At 47.0% G+C, this 19,485-nt stretch overlaps 2 protein-coding genes and 10 non-coding genes across 12 annotated transcripts; all 12 read left to right on the forward strand.

Moving 5' to 3' along the window:
* The first annotated feature begins 1,634 nt into the window (after positions 1 to 1,634).
* LOC117472093 (proteasome subunit alpha type-3) lies at positions 1,635 to 9,936 on the forward strand. Its single transcript, XM_034117229.1, has 11 exons — positions 1,635 to 1,744; positions 3,999 to 4,081; positions 4,298 to 4,421; positions 4,937 to 5,038; positions 5,230 to 5,303; positions 6,669 to 6,741; positions 7,307 to 7,372; positions 7,669 to 7,715; positions 8,322 to 8,389; positions 8,815 to 8,879; positions 9,787 to 9,936. The coding sequence occupies exons 1-11, from the start codon at positions 1,724 to 1,726 to the stop codon at positions 9,829 to 9,831; spliced, it is 768 nt and encodes a 255-aa protein (XP_033973120.1). The 5' UTR covers positions 1,635 to 1,723; the 3' UTR covers positions 9,832 to 9,936.
* Positions 3,501 to 3,582, forward strand: LOC117472105. The gene has a single exon (XR_004554878.1). It is a non-coding gene; the product is annotated as a small nucleolar RNA SNORD53/SNORD92 (small nucleolar RNA).
* On the forward strand, positions 4,134 to 4,215 carry LOC117472106. Its single transcript, XR_004554879.1, has one exon. It is a non-coding gene; the product is annotated as a small nucleolar RNA SNORD53/SNORD92 (small nucleolar RNA).
* Positions 4,598 to 4,679, forward strand: LOC117472098. The gene has a single exon (XR_004554872.1). It is a non-coding gene; the product is annotated as a small nucleolar RNA SNORD53/SNORD92 (small nucleolar RNA).
* Positions 5,730 to 5,808, forward strand: LOC117472102. The gene has a single exon (XR_004554876.1). It is a non-coding gene; the product is annotated as a small nucleolar RNA SNORD53/SNORD92 (small nucleolar RNA).
* LOC117472099 lies at positions 6,814 to 6,895 on the forward strand. The gene has a single exon (XR_004554873.1). It is a non-coding gene; the product is annotated as a small nucleolar RNA SNORD53/SNORD92 (small nucleolar RNA).
* Positions 7,508 to 7,589, forward strand: LOC117472107. The gene has a single exon (XR_004554880.1). It is a non-coding gene; the product is annotated as a small nucleolar RNA SNORD53/SNORD92 (small nucleolar RNA).
* Positions 8,127 to 8,208, forward strand: LOC117472101. Its single transcript, XR_004554875.1, has one exon. It is a non-coding gene; the product is annotated as a small nucleolar RNA SNORD53/SNORD92 (small nucleolar RNA).
* LOC117472100 lies at positions 8,633 to 8,714 on the forward strand. The gene has a single exon (XR_004554874.1). It is a non-coding gene; the product is annotated as a small nucleolar RNA SNORD53/SNORD92 (small nucleolar RNA).
* Positions 9,633 to 9,712, forward strand: LOC117472097. The gene has a single exon (XR_004554871.1). It is a non-coding gene; the product is annotated as a small nucleolar RNA SNORD53/SNORD92 (small nucleolar RNA).
* A 1,779-nt stretch (positions 9,937 to 11,715) lies between the features above and the next one.
* On the forward strand, positions 11,716 to 19,425 carry LOC117472095 (AT-rich interactive domain-containing protein 4A-like; the record flags this gene model as incomplete). Its single annotated transcript, XM_034117230.1, has 7 exons — positions 11,716 to 11,927; positions 13,452 to 13,501; positions 15,752 to 15,862; positions 16,726 to 16,791; positions 16,867 to 16,957; positions 18,511 to 18,590; positions 19,328 to 19,425. Coding segments are annotated over exons 2-7 (452 nt in total), but the record flags the coding sequence as incomplete, so codon positions are not given.
* LOC117472104 lies at positions 18,204 to 18,285 on the forward strand. Its single transcript, XR_004554877.1, has one exon. It is a non-coding gene; the product is annotated as a small nucleolar RNA SNORD53/SNORD92 (small nucleolar RNA).
* Positions 19,426 to 19,485: the final 60 nt, after the last annotated feature.

A 19,485-nucleotide genomic window follows, 5' to 3' on the forward strand; every position in this document is an offset into this window, starting at 1 on the left:
GGCATGCTCCCCCAGGAAGATTTTTTTTTAAATATTGAAGTTGAAAGCATCAATCTGGTGCACTTTGAGAGCAAAATTAAGAGATCTATGGATACATCTCTCAACACCCAAACGCTCGAGTTCAATTTTTTCAACTCGAGTGTCAAATTCACGTGACGTGATCTCGCGGTAGCCAATCAGCGGTTAGGAACTCAGCCTGCCGTCACTGACGTTCAACCAGAAAACATCAGCCGTTAGCTGTCAGCAGTTAGCACACAGAGCTCACAGCTCCTCATATCTGTTCAGAAACTGGACAAAAGTTAAACAAGTACAAACCACAGACTGTCTGTGTCATGGCGAATACAGTCGCTGGTTTATTTCTGTCTGTAGGTCGTTGTTGTGAGAGAGGACGGAGCAGCTACAACGTTAGCTTAGCCTGATCTATCCGATCTCCATTCAGAAAACAAGCATTTTAAAAGGTGTTTCTCCTGCCATCTGTCTGCAGACTTGTCAAAGCATTAATTCATGGTTTTTACTAACCGGTATCAGTATGTTGTTACTTCGGCATCATTTTGAAACGTGTATTACAATTAAATCACGGTCAAATATGTTCATTGTGTTGTAGTTGTAGCCCCCGAGCCAGCGCGTCTTGTTTGAATGATGCGAGTAAACACAGCTGACAGCCGCGGTGAAACTCGAGCGATTAGAGCGAAGCGAATATTCGCATAGCGTCCGGTGTGAACGCAGCATTAGATATAACATCAATGCTATTTTTCATTGCTGTTGCCGGCCGCTATTGCTCACGTAAACCTACTACTGCTGCACCCCCTGTAATCTCAGAGGCACCCCAAGTCATTTTGTTCTGAAACCGGGCCTGTACTGAGCATTAGAGCACAGTGTTATATTTCTTAATGGGGGGGTTTAAGATAAAGATAAGATGAGATAAGATGAGAAGTACTTTATTGATCCCAATCTGGGAAATGTTTGCGTTGCAGCAGCATAAAAAGACATGGCACTGCACATTAGAGAAATTAAAAGACTAGAAATAAACAATCCAAAATGTAAACATCTCAAATAGAAATAGCATTAAAAAAGTAGAAAATGTTCATGTTGTGTGGTGGAAATGCCACACTTAATCACCTTCTGGTAAGAAAAGAAGAAATATACAAGCTTAAACCAAAGTCGTGTTATTTAATAAAGAGTTATAGCATTTAACAGAATCAATCCTATTTCCAGCTGGACAGATGTCCTGCACGAGTAGATAGCACCAGGATCTGACCCCGTTACACAGAAAGGCAATGTCCTTTATACAGATGAGACACAGGAAGGAATTGGGTGGGGGAGACAGAAGGGGAAGCGCAGCATGTTAATTACAACCCTAACATCCATGATAAATATGACACCCTTCTGTCTGAGAACATTTCATAGCCAGGAAACCTACATATATATTGAATCACTGAAAATTCCCATCATATGTTGTTTTACAGGATTTGAGGTGTTATTTTATTTATTTTAATTGGCTGTTGTTGTGGATTGAGAAAGTGAACTGTGGGTATATTCCCTCTGGAGCCGACAGGTGGCGGCAACGCGCCATTAAACTGGATCCTAACCGCCGGGAAACCAGAAGAAGAAGAGAGGATATAGAGATTTATTTTCAAACTCAAGGCTCTTATTGTGGAGGGGCAGCCGGAAGCAGTGCGGAGCGACCGATGAGAAGCTTCGCTGGATCAGAGTCTGAGAGAAAATGAGCTCCATCGGAACCGGGGTGAGTTTACCTTTAACTCTCTCAATGTGTCCCCGTTTTACCCTCTTTACTCTGAGTATACACTCTACTGGGAATATACCCTTTACTGGGAATATCCACTCTTAAACCCGTCCATTATACCATGTAGCATGCGAGCTAGCGTGTTAGCCTGCTGAGTCACAACGAGGCATGCTAACACAAGCTAACAGGAGATAACAAGAGAAATGACAGCATTCACAGTTTTAATATTAATTTCATCTGTACTTTTATAGATAACTTAAAATGAAACATGTCTCTATTGTACTTACATATAATGAGTAACTTTAGGAACGCAAATGAGTCAGCAAATAAATAAATAAGACTCCATGCTAACTGTTAGCTGTTAGCTCGCAACCGAACTCCGTTTAGAAATAAACAGTTTTGAGATGTGTCGCTGAAATTAATCCCTAATTTATATACTTTAACACTTTTTATGTTCTCTTTTAACTGCTTTAATGTAATCGGCCGTCATGATACTCCCTTAAACATACATGAATACACTTTAAATCCACATAATGAGCTAACAGAAGCGAAAACGAAAGCATTCAGTTGTTATACTTAGTTTAGTTTCAGTTTGTAGGTAATACTTTGATTAAAAGACCATGAATCAAACGCATCTCTCTCTGTCTTCATAAAATGAGTAACTTTAGGAATATGAGTAAATAAACAGATGCTAACTGTTAGCTGTTAGCTCACACCCAGACTCCCTTTCTACGTTAGTCGTGTTTTTATATATTATCGTGTTTTATTTATTTTATTCTCTCTGCGTTTTAATCACAGTTTTTAAATGACCCTTTTATAATGCGTGTCTGCTGCTCTATTCCTTCATCTTTTTAATTTAGTGAAACACGTTGCCTTGCCTCGTGTTGAAACGGGACGAGTGGTTTATCCCTGATTTATCTTTCTCTTTTCTGTTCTCAGTGTTTCTGTTCAATCAGCCTTCATATTACTACCTTAAATAGACTTTAACTCACCTTAAATAGACTTTAACTCACCTTAAATCCTCATTACAGCTGGGCAGAGGCCCCCCATTGTACCCTCTGAAACAGATTAAATGCAGATACAGTTTACAGGTAACACTTAATGAAACACACCTCTGTTTCTAAATATACTTTAGAGTAACTTCAGGAATATCAATGAGTCAGCAAATACATAGGCAGACTCCATGCTAACTGTTAGCTGTTGGCTCAAAACCAAACTCCCTTTAGACACACATCAGTTTCAAACTGTGAAGTTTATCCATGATATAAATATGTTATCTTTGAACTGTCTGTTCAATCAGCCTTCATTCTACCTTCAATAGACTTTAATTCACTTTGAATCATTATGAGAGCTGGGCAGACGCACAAGCTTCACTTAGTTAGATCTGACTCAGTTATAGCAGCAGTGTGTTCAGGTGTATCTACCGTAGAGAAGACGTGGCTTTAGTCGTTCTACAGGTCATGTTTTCAGCTGCAAATTAATGAGTTTGTCCCAATTTTTAATTCATATAAAACACTAAGTGGTTTTTAATTGGCTCCATGTCTGGTTTAAGAATCATGTGACCCCGTGGTTAGTTAGTTACAGTAGCTGCCTTTAACCCTCATTAACACACAGGTAACCATGGGAACATGTGTTGGTGAGTTAATAGTGACTCAGGTGAGCAGTCAGGTGTGTTCAGGCTGTATCTGTCCTGTGGGGAGGAGTGTAACTCACCACGGGGTCACATGACCCAGGAGAGCTGTGATTGGCTGTCGGGGAGGAGTGATGAAGATGAGAACGGTTTCGCTAAAACTGCTGATATCCTGTGATGTCACACCTTCTCTTGGCTGTCTGACCAATCCGCTGCCAGCTCACCTCCAGCTCATTTTGGGACGTTAACTCTGTTAGCATTAGCGGTTAGCTCGTTGAAGTCATGTGACCGTGCTGTAGTTCCTTTATAGCCCAACATTATGAATGAATGATTTTGTCCCAATTTTAAATTGATAAATGAATATAAAAGTGGTTTGTAATTGGCTCCTTGTCTGGACTTAAGGTTTTTTCTCCATAAGTTAAACCCCATAAAATGTTATTATATCTCAATCAAACTATTTATTAGGACATTTCAAACAATGCATCTACTAAGCAGCAGATTGACCCCAGACATTTGATGGTGTCACAGAATCAGAAGGGACCCTTCTTATGGATTTACACTTGGTGTTATTTTGCATCTGCACTGTATATATATATTAATATATTAACTGTGTGTGTCCTGCAGTACGATCTGTCCGCCTCCACCTTCTCTCCAGATGGACGGGTGTTTCAGGTGGAGTACGCCATGAAGGCCGTGGAGAACAGCAGGTAAATAACCACGTGGTCACATGACTCAGGGGCGCTGTGATTGGCTGTCGGGGAGGAGTGATGAAGATGAGAACGGTTTCGCTAAAACTGCTGATATCCTGTGATGTCACACCTTCTCTTGGCTGTCTGACCAATCCGCTGCCAGCTCACCTCCAGCTCATTATGGGATGTAACAGAAACATGTTAACTGTCATTAACTGAGGTGTGTGTTTTCAGCACGGCCATCGCTATCCGCTGTAAGGATGGCGTTGTGTTCGGGGTGGAGAAGCTGGTTCTGTCCAAACTGTACGAGCAGGGCTCCAACAAACGCATCTTCAACATCGACAGACACGTCGGCATGGTAACCACACACACATTAACCACCTTTAGCTTAGCGATGGTGAAGTCATGTGATAGCATTACAGTAGCTGCCTTTACTGCTCATAAACACAAGTAACCATGGGAACAGGTGTTAGTGAGTTAATAGTGATTCAGGTGAGCGCTCAGGCTGTATCTGTCCTGTGATTGGCTGTCGGAGAGGAGTGATGAAGATGAGAACGGTTTCGCTAAAACTGCTGATATCCTGTGATGTCACACCTTCTCTTGGCTGTCTGACCAATCCGCTGCCAGCTCATTATGGGATGTTAACTCTGTTAGCATTAGCGGTTAGCTTGTTGAAGTCATGTGACCGTGCTGTAGCTCCTTTATAGCCCAACATTAGCCTCCTTTAGCTTAGCGGTGGTGAAGTCATGTGACCGTGCTGTAGCTCCTTAATAGCCCAACATTAGCCACCTTTAGCTTAGCGGTGGTGAAGTCATGTGACCGTGCTGTAGCTCCTTAATAGCCTCTCTTGAATAACTCTTGTCCTCTCTCTAGGCGGTAGCTGGGCTGCTAGCTGATGCTCGCTCTCTCTCTGAAGTGGCGAGAGAGGAAGCCTCCAGCTTCAGATCGAGCTACGGACACGACATTCCCCTCAAGGTGCGGCTCTTACTCATGTAATCTCTATGGTGCAGCTGATGCTAAGCTAACAGTGTCTCCTCTGGTTGATGCTAAGCTAACAGTGTCTCCTCTGGTTGATGCTAAGCTAACAGTGTCTCCTCTGGTTGATGCTAAGCTAACAGTGTCTCCTCTGGTTGATGCTAAGCTAACAGTGTCTCCTCTGGTTTCAGCACCTGTCGGAGAGAGTGGCCATGTACGTGCACGCCTACACTCTGTACAGCGCTGTGAGGCCGTTCGGCTGCAGGTGAGTTACTGCACTCCGAGTGATGCTTTCAGGGACATCAGCTGATTCACTGAGCATGCTGCGTTCAGGGACATCAGCTGATTCACTGAGTGTGATGCGTTCAGGGACATCAGCTGATTCACTGAGCGTGATGCGTTCAGGGACATCAGCTGATTCACTGAGCGTGATGCGTTCAGGGACATCAGCTGATTCACTGAGCGTGCTGCATTCAGGGACATCAGCTGATTCACTGAGCGTGCTGCATTCAGGGACATCAGCTGATTTACTGAGCGTGATGCGTTCAGGGACATCAGCTGATTCACTGAGCGTGATGCGTTCAGGGACATCAGCTGATTCACTGAGCGTGATGCGTTCAGGGACATCAGCTGATTCACTGAGCGTGCTGCGTTCAGGGACTGCAGGACTATTTAAACCTCAGTCTGCAGGGTGGGATGATTGAGAGTCAGAGGTTTCGCTTTAAAAAGCTGAACTCCTGTGATGTCAATCCTCTTGGCTGTCTGACCACTCTCTCACTCACACACACACTATCAATCTTCACTCACACACACACTTCTTCTCCACCACACACACTCACACACACACACCAGGACACGAACACACCGCACACACGCTGCGCACACGCGCGCATGCACACCACGCGAGGCAGACACACTACGCGCGCAGACACACACGCGCGCAGACACACCACGCGTCGCAGCCACACACGCGCGCGCGCAAACCACACGCGCGCACAACACACACACACGCGCGCGACACCACACACACGCGCGCTGCGCGCGCACTACGCGCGCGCGCGCACAATCGCTGCGCGTCGCACAGCACACGCGCGCGCGCAACATCACTGCGCGCGCGCACACACACACGCGCGGCAGCACACAACGGCGCGCACACACACACGCGCGCGCAAACCACACACGCGCGCGCACACACACACGCCGCGTCAGCACACACACACTCTCTCTCACCCACAACTCCTCTCACACACACACGCTCGCACACACACTCTCACTCTCACACACACACCCTTCTCTCGCTCACACACACACACTCTCTCTCTCTCTCTCACACACACACTCTCTCTCTCTCACTCACACACTCTCTCTCACTCACACACACACACACTCTCTCTCTCACTCACACACACACACTCTCTCTCACACACACACTCTCTCTCTCTCACTCACACTCTCTCTCACTCACACTCTCTCTCTCACTCACACTCTCTCTCTCTCACTCACACTCTCTCTCTCTCTCACACACACACTCTCACACACACACTCTCTCTCACACACTCTCTCTCACACACTCATGACACATGAAATCAGAGCTTCCATGTATTAAAGAAAGATATATCTGTGTGTCTAGCTTCATCCTGGGCTCTTATGATAAAGACGACGGTCCTCAGCTCTACATGGTCGACCCCTCAGGCATCTCTCACGTGAGTTACATCATTATTATGGGATGTATCAGGTGTGCTCAGGCTGTATCTGTCCTGTGATTGGCTGTCGGGGAGGAGTGATGAAGATGAGAACGGTTTCGCTAAAACTGCTGATATCCTGTGATGTCACACCTTCTCTTGGCTGTCTGACCAATCCGCTGCCAGCTCACCTCCAGCTCATTATGGGATGTAACGGAAACACTTTACTGTCATGCTGAATGTAATAAAGCTGTTATTGAACAGTGATGATGATGATGAAGAGCTCTCTCCTCAGGGTTATTGGGGCTGTTAATGAATGGTGGTGATGATGATGAAGAGCTCTCTCTCCTCAGGGTTATTGGGGCTGTTAATGAATGGTGGTGATGATGAAGAGCTCTCTCTCCTCAGGGTTATTGGGGCTGTTAATGAATGGTGGTGATGATGATGAAGAAGAGCTCTCTCCTCAGGGTTATTGGGGATGTTAATGAATGGTGGTGATGATGATGAAGAGCTCTCTCTTCTCAGGGTTATTGGGGCTGTTAATGAATGGTGGTGGTGATGATGATGAAGAGCGCTCTCTCCTCAGGGTTATTGGGGCTGTGCGATCGGGAAGGCTAAACAAGCAGCGAAGACTGAGATCGAGAAACTGCAGGTGAGAGTTAGCATCTGAAGCTAATCAATAACAGATCATTCACCAGGTGCAGAGAGGAAGCTGGGCCTGTCACGTGACTCAGGTGAGCAGACGGGTGTGTTTAGAGAGAATCTGAGGCTGTGATTGGCTGTCGGGGAGGAGTGATGAAGATGAGAACGGTTTCGCTAAAACTGCTGATATCCTGTGATGTCACACCTTCTCTTGGCTGTCTGACCAATCCGCTGCCAGCTCACCTCCAGCTCATTATGGGATGTAACAGACATGTTTCCTGTCATTAACTGAGGTGTGTGTTTCAGATGAAGGACATGACGTGCAGGGAGGTCGTGAAAGAGGTCGCTAAAATGTGAGTAAACATCCAAACTAACCTTTATTGACACGGAACAGCAGACATCAGTACATTTGAAACATCCACTCATACATTGAAACTCAAAACCTTTATTGACACAGAACGGCAGACATCGGTACATTTGAAACATCCAAAACTAACCTTTATTGACACAGAACAGCAGACATCAGTACATTTGAAACATCCAAAACGAACCTTTATTGACACAGAACAGCAGACATCGGTACATTTGAAATAACATAACATTTGGCCAACACTCGTTTTTACTGAATAGAGCCTGAATGCATCATAGTGTAACTGTGTAAACTCAGTTAGCATTAGCTCGTTGTTCACAGATCCAGAACCAGCTTACTCAGGTGAGCGCTCAGGTGTGCTCAGGCTGTATCTGTCCTGTGATTGGCTGTCGGGGAGGAGTGATGAAGATGAGAACGGTTTCGCTAAAACTGCTGATATCCTATGATGTCACACCTTCTCTTGGCTGTCTGACCAATCCGCTGCCAGCTCACCTCCAGCTCATTATGTGATGTAAACTCTGTTAGCATTAGCGGTTAGCTCTCGCACCAGAACCCGTTTAGATTTACACGTTCTCCTGTGTCTCTGCAGAATCTACATCGTGCACGACGAGGTGAAGGACAAGGCCTTCGAGCTGGAGCTCAGCTGGGTGGGAGAGGGTGAGTCCACCAATCACAGCGCTGCGTTTCTTCTTCTGTCCTCTCTCTACCTGTCTTTCATATTTATTAAACAGAATAAATAAACAGTTATACTAAAAAATAAATGTTACAGAAACGATTGGTAGCATTACAGTAGCTGCCTTTAACCCTCATGAACCCAGGTAACCATGGGAACAGGTGTTAGTGAGTTAACAGTGACTCAGGTGTGCTCAGGCTGTATCTGTCCTGTGATTGGCTGTCGGGGAGGAGTGATGAAGATGAGAACGGTTTCGCTAAAACTGCTGATATCCTGTGATGTCACACCTTCTCTTGGCTGTCTGACCAATCCGCTGCCAGCTCACCTCCAGCTCATTATGGGATGTTAACTCTGTTAGCATTAGCGGTTAGCTCGTTGAATTTGAAGTTAACTCTGTCTCTCTCCTCAGTCACAGACGGACGACACCAGCTCGTTCCCAAAGACGTTAGAGAGGAGGCGGAGAAATACGCCAAGGTGACACACACACCTCACAGACACAGCTTACACACACCGTACTGACACACACACCTCACAGACACAGCTTACACACACCGTACAGGCACACACCTCACAGACACACACCTACCTCACAGACACACACCTACCTCACAGACACACACCTACCTCACAGACACACACCTACCTCACAGACACCTACCTCACAGACACCTACCTCACAGACACACACCTCACAGACACACACCTCACAGACACACACCTCACAGACACACACCTCACAGACACACACCTCACAGACACACACCTCACAGACACACACCTCACAGACACACACCTCACAGACACACACCTCACAGACACACACCTCACAGACACACACCTCACACACACCGTACAGGCACACACCTCACACACACCGTACAGGCACACACACCGTACACACACACCTCACAGACACACCGTACACACACACCTCACAGACACACACCTCACAGACAGACACACACACACACCTTACACACAGACATACACACACCTCACAGACATACACCTCACAGACAGACACACACACCTCACAGACAGACACACACACCTCACAGACAGACACACACACCTTACTCACAGACACACACACCTTACAGACACACACACCTCACAGACACACCTTACACACACACACCTCACAGACAGACACACACACACCTAGGACACACACACCTCACAGACAGACACACACACCTAGGACACACACACCTCACAGTCTGCAGGGTGGGATGATGAGAGTCAGAGAGGTTTCGCTTAAAAAGCTGAACTCCTGTGATGTCATATCCTCTTGGCTGTCTGACCACTCTCACACACTCACTCACACTCACTCACACACACTCTCTCACACACACAGACTGACAGTGTTGTTGTGTTGCAGGACTCTCTGGAGGAGGAGGATGACTCCGATGAAGACAACATGTAGACCCTTCTTCACTTTATTTTGTATGTTTTGTAGTTCATGTACTTTCATGTCGTTTCATTTGGTTTGAATTTCCGCTTCCAAAATAAAAAAAAAAGACCAGTTGGAGAAAGTGTGTGTTTGTTCTCGGTCTGATGAACTCATAAACGACTGACAGAGGAAAGTCAATCTTCCACTTTGTGTGTACAGAGAGATCGAGATACCGTTTCCCACAATCCAGAATATAAAAACAAATATCAAACATGTGTACACACAGTCAAAGACACATGTTGACATGTTGACACGTCACTCTTGATACTAGAGTGGATCCGCTGCTTCGTCACCCATCTGAAGAAAGGCTGGTTTTAAGCCTCACTGTTCTCATAAACTGTTTCATATTCCTCACACACTTCATGTATTTATAATATCCTGCTCTATATTTTGTACATTGGTATTTCAACATGTACATTTTCTATTTAATGCTATTTTATTTCTATTTGAGATGTATTAAGAACTGTTCGACTCTTTCATTTCTCATGTGCAATGCCTTGTGTTTTTACGCTGCTGCAACGCATCAATAAAGTGCTTATCGTAAACTAACACACGGATTATTAAGTAGTTGGAACAGTTTAAAGTGTCTCTGAACAGTCTCCATCCCTTAGCTCAGTTTAAAGTGTCTCTGAACAGTCTCCATCCCTTAGCTCAGTGTAGTAAGTGTCTCTGAACAGTCTCCATCCCTTAGCTCAGTGTAGTAAGTGTTTCTGAACAGTCTCCATCCCTTAGCTCAGTGTAGTAAGTGTCTCTGAACAGTCTCCATCCCTTAGCTCAGTGTAGTAAGTGTTTCTGAACAGTCTCCATCCCTTAGCTCAGTTTTAAAGTGTCTCTGAACAGTCTCCATCCCTTAGCTCAGTGTAGTAAGTGTCTCTGAACAGTCTCCATCCCTTAGCTCAGTGTAGTAAGTGTTTCTGAACAGTCTCCATCCCTTAGCTCAGTTTAAAGTGTCTCTGAACAGTCTCCATCCCTTAGCTCAGTGTAGTAAGTGTTTCTGAACAGTCTCCATCCCTTAGCGCAGTGTAGTATGTGTCCCTCACCTGTGGGACACACCTGTCTCCCAGCATGTGTTCATGTTAATAACTTCCACAGAGTAGCATGCCTTATATGGCTCTGACGTCAGCCTCTTCCTGTGACGTCACACGCCGTCCCCTCCGCTTCTCTTTTACAAACACCGACTGAAACTCCCGTTATTTCTCCAGAGTCTGACTAACCCTCAGGAATCGCTTCCGGGTGCTCGTGCTCTGAAACCCGGGTCCAAACATCCCATAATGTGACATCGTCTCGCGCATATAAACCACGTCGCAGAACTAGGTTCAGAAAAGAGTCCATTAAGTGTTTACAGCAGTCATTTTAAAGGAGTTCAAGACACAGTAAAGACAACAGGACGTTTATCAAAGTAAACAACCCGCCTCTTTCTTCCGGCTGAGCTGCCATGAGTGTAAACAAACACAAAGGGAACTTTTGTTTACTAATAAAGCTCCTTCCGGTTGGTTCTACCTGCTAACCGGTTATAAAGTGAGGTTTGATGGAGAATATCTGAAACTTAGTGAGTTAATATAGATATAATTAATTAATATATATCAGATACTTTAAGTACTAACTTAATAAACACAGTTTGTTTACATCCAGTCGATGAACGAGGTTAGTTCAACTCACAGATTTCTGAATGGAGTTTGGTGAGCGGATACTAGCACGTATAGGGGCGGGGCTTCCCATATACACCGGAAGCCAGCTCAGCCAATCGCAGAGCTCCATCTCCAGGCACAAAGCGCACGCGACCAATAGTACTCTCTATTTGCGGGTTTTGCTTTGATCCTCGGCTCTGATTGGCTGCGTCCCCAGCTGACAACGTCATTTCCCTCGTGGCGCCGTGTTCGTATAGACCAATAGCAACGCCAGTACGAGGTATGTCCAATTAAAACGGAGGGATCTGTTAACCAATCAGATTTCCCCGTTCTGACCGCCGCTGTCACCGCAGCCAATCAGGTGTCGGGAAACAGAGCTCCGGGCTCAACAGCTTGTTGTTCGTGAATCTGTTCGCAGAGAGAAGGAAGCGGAGAGAAAACGTGAGTATTAACCTTTAATATTAACCGTTACTTTACACCATTAGCACCATAACCCGGGGGAAATTAACAGTATAACCGGGTAGGAGCTGGATGTTACCGGGAGGAGCTGGTTCTCTCCCCGGTGGAGAGGCTTGTTTTCAGAGAACAGATGAAGAAATTAGTCTTTGTGGAGCTTCTTTTATTAAATAAATAACCCAGAGTCACGCAGTGTGTTCTTAATGTCCGTTAGTTCACCGGGAACAGGAGCTACCGTCTCAAATAGTATCAGATAGTCTGTATAAAGACACTCCGTTCATTCCTATGTAGCTGCTCACATGAAGCACTAAATAGCTCACTATGGAGAGCAAATGTACCCGGATGTGGGCCCACAGAGCATGCGCAGTGGAGTTTCCCTTAAGCCCCGCCTCCCATCTCCCGCTCTCTGTCAGTCAGATGAATGGAGAGACATAATAACTCTGGATTCAGCTTTAAAAGCATTTTACAACTTTTATACGCCAATGATTTAAATAAGGAATATACAAGAGTTCGTTTCGGGTAGTTTATTTAACTCAAATACAAATGTATGCTGATTTACAGACGTCTCTTTCCCAATGTAAGTCAACGGGGAAAAGTATTTTTGGGCCCAGTGACGTCACGGTGGTTGTAGTACCACCGGTTGGCCGCTAGGGACATTCCAAATATGGGCTTCATCTGCGGGCTCTCTTCCTGTTTGTTATCAGACGCTTTAAATGACCGTACGATCCACCAGCTAGCTTCGTTAGCATGTAGCTCCGGAGAGGAACACACGGTCCTTCCATCACAGCCGCTGTAAGGCCTCCAGGATCCGGGAGAGATACTGTGTGAGTACCCAGTCTCTGGAGGGTTCAGGAGGGGTGAGGGGGTGGGAAAGTTAGCATAGAGCTAGCAGACATGGCGGCTCAGAGAGGGAGAGTGAGAGAGAGAGAGAGAGAGAGGGGAGCGGGAAGGAGCTGCTGCCCGGAAAGAGGGTCTGAACTGCGGGGAGAGGGTCTGAACTGCGGGAGAGGGTCTGATCTACGGGGGGAGAGGGTCTGATCTGCGGGGGGAGAGGGTCTGATCTGCGGAGGGAGAGAGAGCCGGGGAGAGAGAGGATCTGATCTGCGGGGGGAGAGAGAGACGGGGAGAGGGTCTGATCTGCGGAGGGAGAGAGAGAGAGGGTCTGATCTGCGGGGGGAGAGAGAGCCGGGGAGAGGGTCTGATCTGCGGGGAGAGAGAGAGAGAGGACCAGGGTTTAGACTCAGTTTGTGCTTCAGATCTGATCTGAGGAGGAGAGCTACACAAGAAGTGAGGGCTAGCTTAGCATCAATCAACAAGCAGGACAGGGTGTCTATCTGTCTGTCTTTCTTTCTGTCTCTCTAACCTCGTGTCCTGTCTGTCTCTCTCTCTGTGTGTCTCTCTCTAACCTTGTGTCCTGTCTGTCTCTCTGTCTCTCTCTAACCTCGTGTCCTGTCTGTCTGTCTCTCTATGTGTGTCTCTCTCTAACCTCGTGTCCTCTCTGTCTTTCAGAGATCACCATCTTCCGAGCTGGACTCCCTCAAATAGCCGGCGAGATGAAGGTGAGTGTGGAGACCTGGTCCTGGTGGTCCCAGTAGAGACCGTCTCTGCTGGTCCTGGTGGTCCCAGTAGAGACCGTCTCTGCCCAGTTTAAACTCAGTCAGTTTACTAAGACTCTCACAGATGGACCTGTGTCAAGTGAACCCTCTCCATGTTGTTGTGACGTCTCTGTCTCCGACACATAAACTGATAAATACTCAAGCTACTGGCAGGATGCTGGAGACAGTACGACCAGTACAGAGACACCAGCAGGACATCTTGAACTGGTTTAGAGACACCTGGTCAAGAGAACAGGTGAACACTGAGACAGTACAGAGGACACCTGATGTTAACCTGTGGATCTGCTTGCTGAGATACAACACATTGCTTGTTAGTTAAAACAGTAAGAGGACGTTATTCAATGACCACAACAAGCTTTCTATCTATACTCAAAACCTCCAGAGACGCATCCAGAGACGCATCCAGAGACACATCCAGAGACACATCTAGAGACACATCCAGAGACACATCTAGAGACACATCCAGAGACACATCCAGAGACACATCCAGAGACACATCCAGAGACACATCCAGAGACGCATCTAGAGACGCATCTAGAGACGCATCCAGAGACGCATCCAGAGACGCATCCAGAGACGCATCCAGAGACACCTCCAGAGACACCTCCAGAGACACCTCCAGAGACACCTCCAGAGACACATCCAGAGACACATCCAGAGACACATCTAGAGACACCTCCAGAGACACCTCCAGAGACACATCTAGAGACACATCTAGAGACACATCCAGAGACACATCCAGAGACACATCCAGAGACACATCCAGAGACACATCCAGAGACACATCCAGAGACACATCCAGAGACACATCTAGAGACACATCCAGAGACACATCTAGACATCAGGACAAGGAATAACACTTATATAAACTGTCCAGCCAATCACAAGCAGTCTTTATATCCTTACATCTGTATCACGTGTTAGATCTCTGTACACAGAGCTCCGTCAGTCCGTCACACGTAGCTCCGTCAGTCCGTCACACGTAGCTCCATCACAGCCGTATACACTGAGAGGAACAGAGACAGATTACTGTGAGAGATGAACTGATCCCCTTCTCAGTTCTTATGCTGCGTTCACACCGGACGCGATGCGAATAATCGCTCCTATCGCATCGCTCTAAACGCTCGAGTTTCACCGCGGCTGCCAGCTGTGTTTACTCTCATCATTCAAACAAGACGCGCTGGCTCGGGGGCTACAACAACATGAACATATTTTACCTTGATTAAATTGTAATACACGTTTCTAAATGATGCCGAAGTAACAACATACTGATACCGGTTAGTAAAAACCATGAATTAATGCTTTGACAAGTCTGCAGACAGACGGCAGGAGAAAAACCTTTTAAACTGCTTGTTTTCTGAATGAAGATCGGGTCGACCAGGCTAATATGCTCATTCCACACTCATAACAACGGCCCTACAGACATAAATAAACCAGGGACTGTATTCTCCATGACACAGACAGTCTGTGGTTTGTACTTGTTTAACTTTTGTCCAGTTTCTGAACAGATATGAGGAGCTGTGAGCTCTGTGTGCTAACTGCTAACAGCTAACGGCTGATGTTTTCTGGTTGAACGTCAGTGACGGCGGCTGAGATCCTCACCGCTGATTGGCTTCCGCGAGAACGCGTCATGTGAATTTGACGCTCGAGTTGAAAAAATGGAACTCTCGCGTTTGACGCGGCACCGTTCAATCGCGTGATTCGCGCCGCGTCCACCGCTTCATGCGCACCGTCGGAGCGAATTCGCGTCTGTCCGCGTCTCTGCATTGACTTTACATGTAATCGCGCCGCCCCCAAACATCGCATCGCGTCCGGTGTGAACGCAGCATTAGACCCTGCTACAGATCTACAGGATTTCACCACAACAACAAGAGAGCAGTCAAAACCATTTAGTCCCCATGATGACATATGACAAAATAATTAATTAATGGAAAAGCATGAACAGAAACCAGGTTCAGTCACACTCTGACGTATTAGAGCGTCACATTTAAAGAGTCCTATTGGTTCCTTAAAGTCTTTATAGTTAAACTGTCTGGAACCAGTCTGTAAGAGGGAGAAACTCATGCTAACGCTAGCAGCTAAAGAGGCTAATCGGAGACAGCTTCAACATCTCCCTCTGTGTGCCGCAGTGCATGCTGGGAGAGTGTGTGTGTGTGTGTTACTGATGTGTGTGTGTGTGTGTGTGTGTTGCAGGCAGCAGAAGAGCCTCCCTACCTGTCCGTGGGGACGGATGTTAGCGCCAAATACAGAGGAGCCTTCTGCGAGGCCAAGATCAAGACCGTGAAGCGCATGGTGAAGGTCAAGGTAAGAACCAGAACCCTCAGAACCAGGTCCAGGATTAGAACCAGGTCCAGTTGCAGAACCTGGTCTAGGTCCAGAACCAGGACCTTTTACTGTCAGTCCATCTGTCTGTCCTCACAGCTGATAGACCAGGACGTGTCTCTATCCTCACAAAGTGTCTCTGTACCTGTTGGGGTTAATGTATTCCCTTCAGAAATTAACCCCCATGTGTCTCTGTGTCCTCTCTCTCTCTGTCCTCTGTGTGTCTCTGTGTCCTCTCTCTGTCCTCTGTGTGTCTCTGTCCTCTGTGTCCTCTCTCTCTCTGTGCTCTGTGTGTCTCTGTGTCCTCTCTCTGTCCTCTGTGTGTCTCTGTGTCCTCTCTCTCTCTGTCCTCTGTGTGTCTCTGTGTCCTCTCTCTGTCCTCTGTGTGTCTCTGTGTCCTCTCTCTCTCTGTGCTCTGTGTGTCTGTGTCCTCTCTCTGTCCTCTGTGTGTCTCTGTCCTCTCTCTCTCTGTCCTCTGTGTCCTCTCTCTCTCTCTGTCCTCTGTGTCCTCTCTCTCTCTCTGTCCTCTGTGTGTCTCTGTCCTCTCTCTCTCTGTCCTCTGTGTCCTCTCTCTCTCTGTCCTCTGTGTGTCTCTGTCCTCTGTGTGTCTCTGTCCTCTGTGTGTCTCTGTGTCCTCTCTCTCTGTCCTCTGTGTGTCTCTGTGTCCTCTCTCTCTGTCCTCTGTGTGTCTCTGTCTCTCTCTCTCTGTCCTCTGTGTCCTCTCTCTCTCTGTCCTCTGTGTGTCTCTGTGTCCTCTCTCTCTGTCCTCTGTGTGTATCTCTGTCCTCTCTCTCTGTCCTCTGTGTCCTCTCTCTCTGTCCTCTCTGTCCTCTGTGTGTCTCCAGGTGAGCCTGAAAGGTGAGAGCACGTCTCAGGTGGTCCAGGACGACCAGGTGAAAGGAGCCCTGAAGGTGAGGACCACTTTAGAGTCTATAGAGTCTCTGTCTTGAATGTCTCTGTCTCTAACTGAGTGCTCTGATGTGCAGGTGGGCTCCACGGTGGAGGTGAAGACTAACGAGGGTCTGAGCAGCGAGGCGGTCATCAGCAAGCTGACAGACGCCAGCCTCTACACCGTGGGTGAGTCTCTGATCAGGGTCTCTCAGCAGGGGGGACCATCAGGGGGTCTCTCAGAAGGGGGGGACCATCAGGGGGTCTATCAGAAGGGGGGGGGGGGGGGGGCGCATCAGGGGGGTCTCTCAGCAGAGGGGACCATCAGGACCATCAGGGGGTCTCTCAGCAGGGGGGGGGGCACAGGGGGTCTCTCAGCAGCGGGGACCAATCAGGGGGTCTCTCAGCAGGGGGGAGGGGGTCTCTCAGCAGGGGGGACCATCAGGGGGTCTCTCAGCAGGGGGGGACCCATCAGGACCATCAGGGGGTCTCTCAGCAGGGAGGGGGCCAGCAGGGGGGACCATCAGGACCATCAGGGGGTCTCTTAGCAGGGGGCACAGTAAAGGAGGACCTGTTGTTGTTGTGTTGACAGGCCGCTCAAACATCTCTTTATCTTTGTGGATTTATAAGTATAATGTTTGGTGCTGTCTTCAGAGAAAATGTAGTTTTTGAAACTCTAATAAAGTGTCTTCAAGCAAAACACATTTAGAGGTCCCCTATCATGCAGAAGTCCCTTCCTGATGTCTTCTCTACGTCACGGTGTGTCCCTGGTGTGTCAGGAGACTCACAAAGAGTCAGGAAATAAACCCCTCTCTCTTTTCCTCCGTACCCACATCTCTAAAAACGGGGGAACAACGGAGCTGATCCAGATTTGCTGCGTCATGACGACATTACTAAAATGGGGGCGGGCTTTACACCCACGGGCCAATCAGAAACGTTGCTGTCAGAAACAATGAGACGTGTTCTGGAAGTAATATGGTCTGTACTATGGTCTGTTTACATTAGCATGCTAACACTCAGAGCTAACCTGTACTGGAGAGAGCATGTGTAAAGAAGCAGGAAATCAAAAGGAACTCACCTTGTGGTAAACCTGAGAGAGAGAAAGAGTTTGAGCTCCATACTGTTTCAGAGAGAATCCTTGATGTGGTTTGGAACATGATATGGAGTTTCAGAGAGAACCCTTGATGTGTGATGAAGAGGGAGAGAACCCTTGATGTGTGATGAAGAAGGAGAGAACCCTTGATGTGTGATGAAGATGAGGGGATCAGATGCTCCTCTCCTCCACTGTAGACCAATAGGAGACCTTTAAAGCAACAAAACATTTAAATACAAAAAATCCACTGTAGAGACGGGACGCTGTAATTGGCTGTTGGTGAAGGATGATAATGAAACACTGTGATTGGCTGATAATGGAGCGCTGTGATTGGCTGTCGGGGAGGAGTGATGAAGATGAGAACGGTTTCGCTAAAACTGCTGATATCATGTGATGTCACAACTTCTCTTGGCTGTCTGACCAATCTGCTGCCAGCTCACCTCCAGCTCATTATGGGATGTTACAGAGACATGTTTACTGTCATTAACTGGTGTGTGTGTGTGGACATGGTGGTCCTCTGCTGATATCATGTGATGTCACAACTTCTCTTGGCTGTCTGACCAATCCGCTGCCAGCTCACCTCCAGCTCATTATGGGATGTTACAGAGACATGTTTACTGTCATTAACGTGTGTGTGTGTGTGTGTCAGTGTTTGATGATGGAGATGAGAAGACTCTTCGTCGTACGTCTCTGTGTCTGAAGGGAGAGAGACACTTTGCAGAGAGCGAGGTAAGGGACTACTTTCTACTCCTGTATCCTTCCACCACACACACACACATAGGGACTACTTTCTACACCTATATCCTTCCACCCCTCTCACTGGTGAAATGTTGTCAGCTGTTATTAAGTAATACAGTTAGTTTGAAAGATGTAACTCTGATATGTACCTCTGATGTGTGTGTAACTCTGGTGTGTGTGTACACCTGATGTGTGTGTGTACCTCTGATGTGTGTGGGTGTAACTATGTGTGTACCTCTGATGTGTATGTGTGTGTGTAACCTGACATGTGTGTAACTATGTGTGTACCTGTGTGTGTGTAACTGTTTGTACCTGTGTGTGTGTGTAACTGTTTGTACCTGTGTGTGTAACTGGGTGTGTACCTGGGTGTGTACCTGTGTGTGTAACTGTAACGGTGTGTACCTGTGTGTGTACGTGTGTGTAACTGTGTGTGTAACTGTGTGTACCTGTGTGTGTAACTGTTTGTACCTGTGTGTGTAACTGTTTGTAACTGTTTGTACCTGTGTGTGTAACTGTGTAACTGTGTGTGTAACTGTTTGTACCTGTGTGTGTAACTGTTTGTGTGTGTGTGTACCTGGGTGTGTACCTGTGTGTAACTGTTTGTACCTGTGTGTGTGTGTGTGTGTGTGTGTGTGTAACTGTTTGTACCTGTGTGTATGTACCTGGGTGTGTACGTGTGTGTGTGTGTGTGTGTAACTGTTTGTACCTGTGTGTGTACCATGTCTCAGACTCTGGACCAGCTGCCTCTCACCAACCCGGAGCACTTCGGCACGCCGGTCATCGGGAAGAAGAAGAACCGCGGGGGGCGGCGCTCCTCCCAGGCTGTGTGAGTTTCAACAAACCTTTATTTAAACCACAGGAACAAATAACAGAGGGTATCAAATAA

Source organism: Trematomus bernacchii, unplaced genomic scaffold, assembly GCF_902827165.1.
Source record: "Trematomus bernacchii unplaced genomic scaffold, fTreBer1.1, whole genome shotgun sequence".
Taxonomy (NCBI): domain Eukaryota; kingdom Metazoa; phylum Chordata; class Actinopteri; order Perciformes; family Nototheniidae; genus Trematomus; species Trematomus bernacchii.

Coding starts and splice junctions, on each gene's coding strand:
- LOC117472093 (XM_034117229.1), top strand. CDS start 1,724: ATGAGCTCCATCGGAACCGGG. Junction 1,745..3,998: donor TGAGCTCCATCGGAACCGGG/GTGAGTTTACCT, acceptor TGTGTCCTGCAG/TACGATCTGTCCGCCTCCAC. Junction 4,082..4,297: donor AAGGCCGTGGAGAACAGCAG/GTAAATAACCAC, acceptor GTGTGTTTTCAG/CACGGCCATCGCTATCCGCT.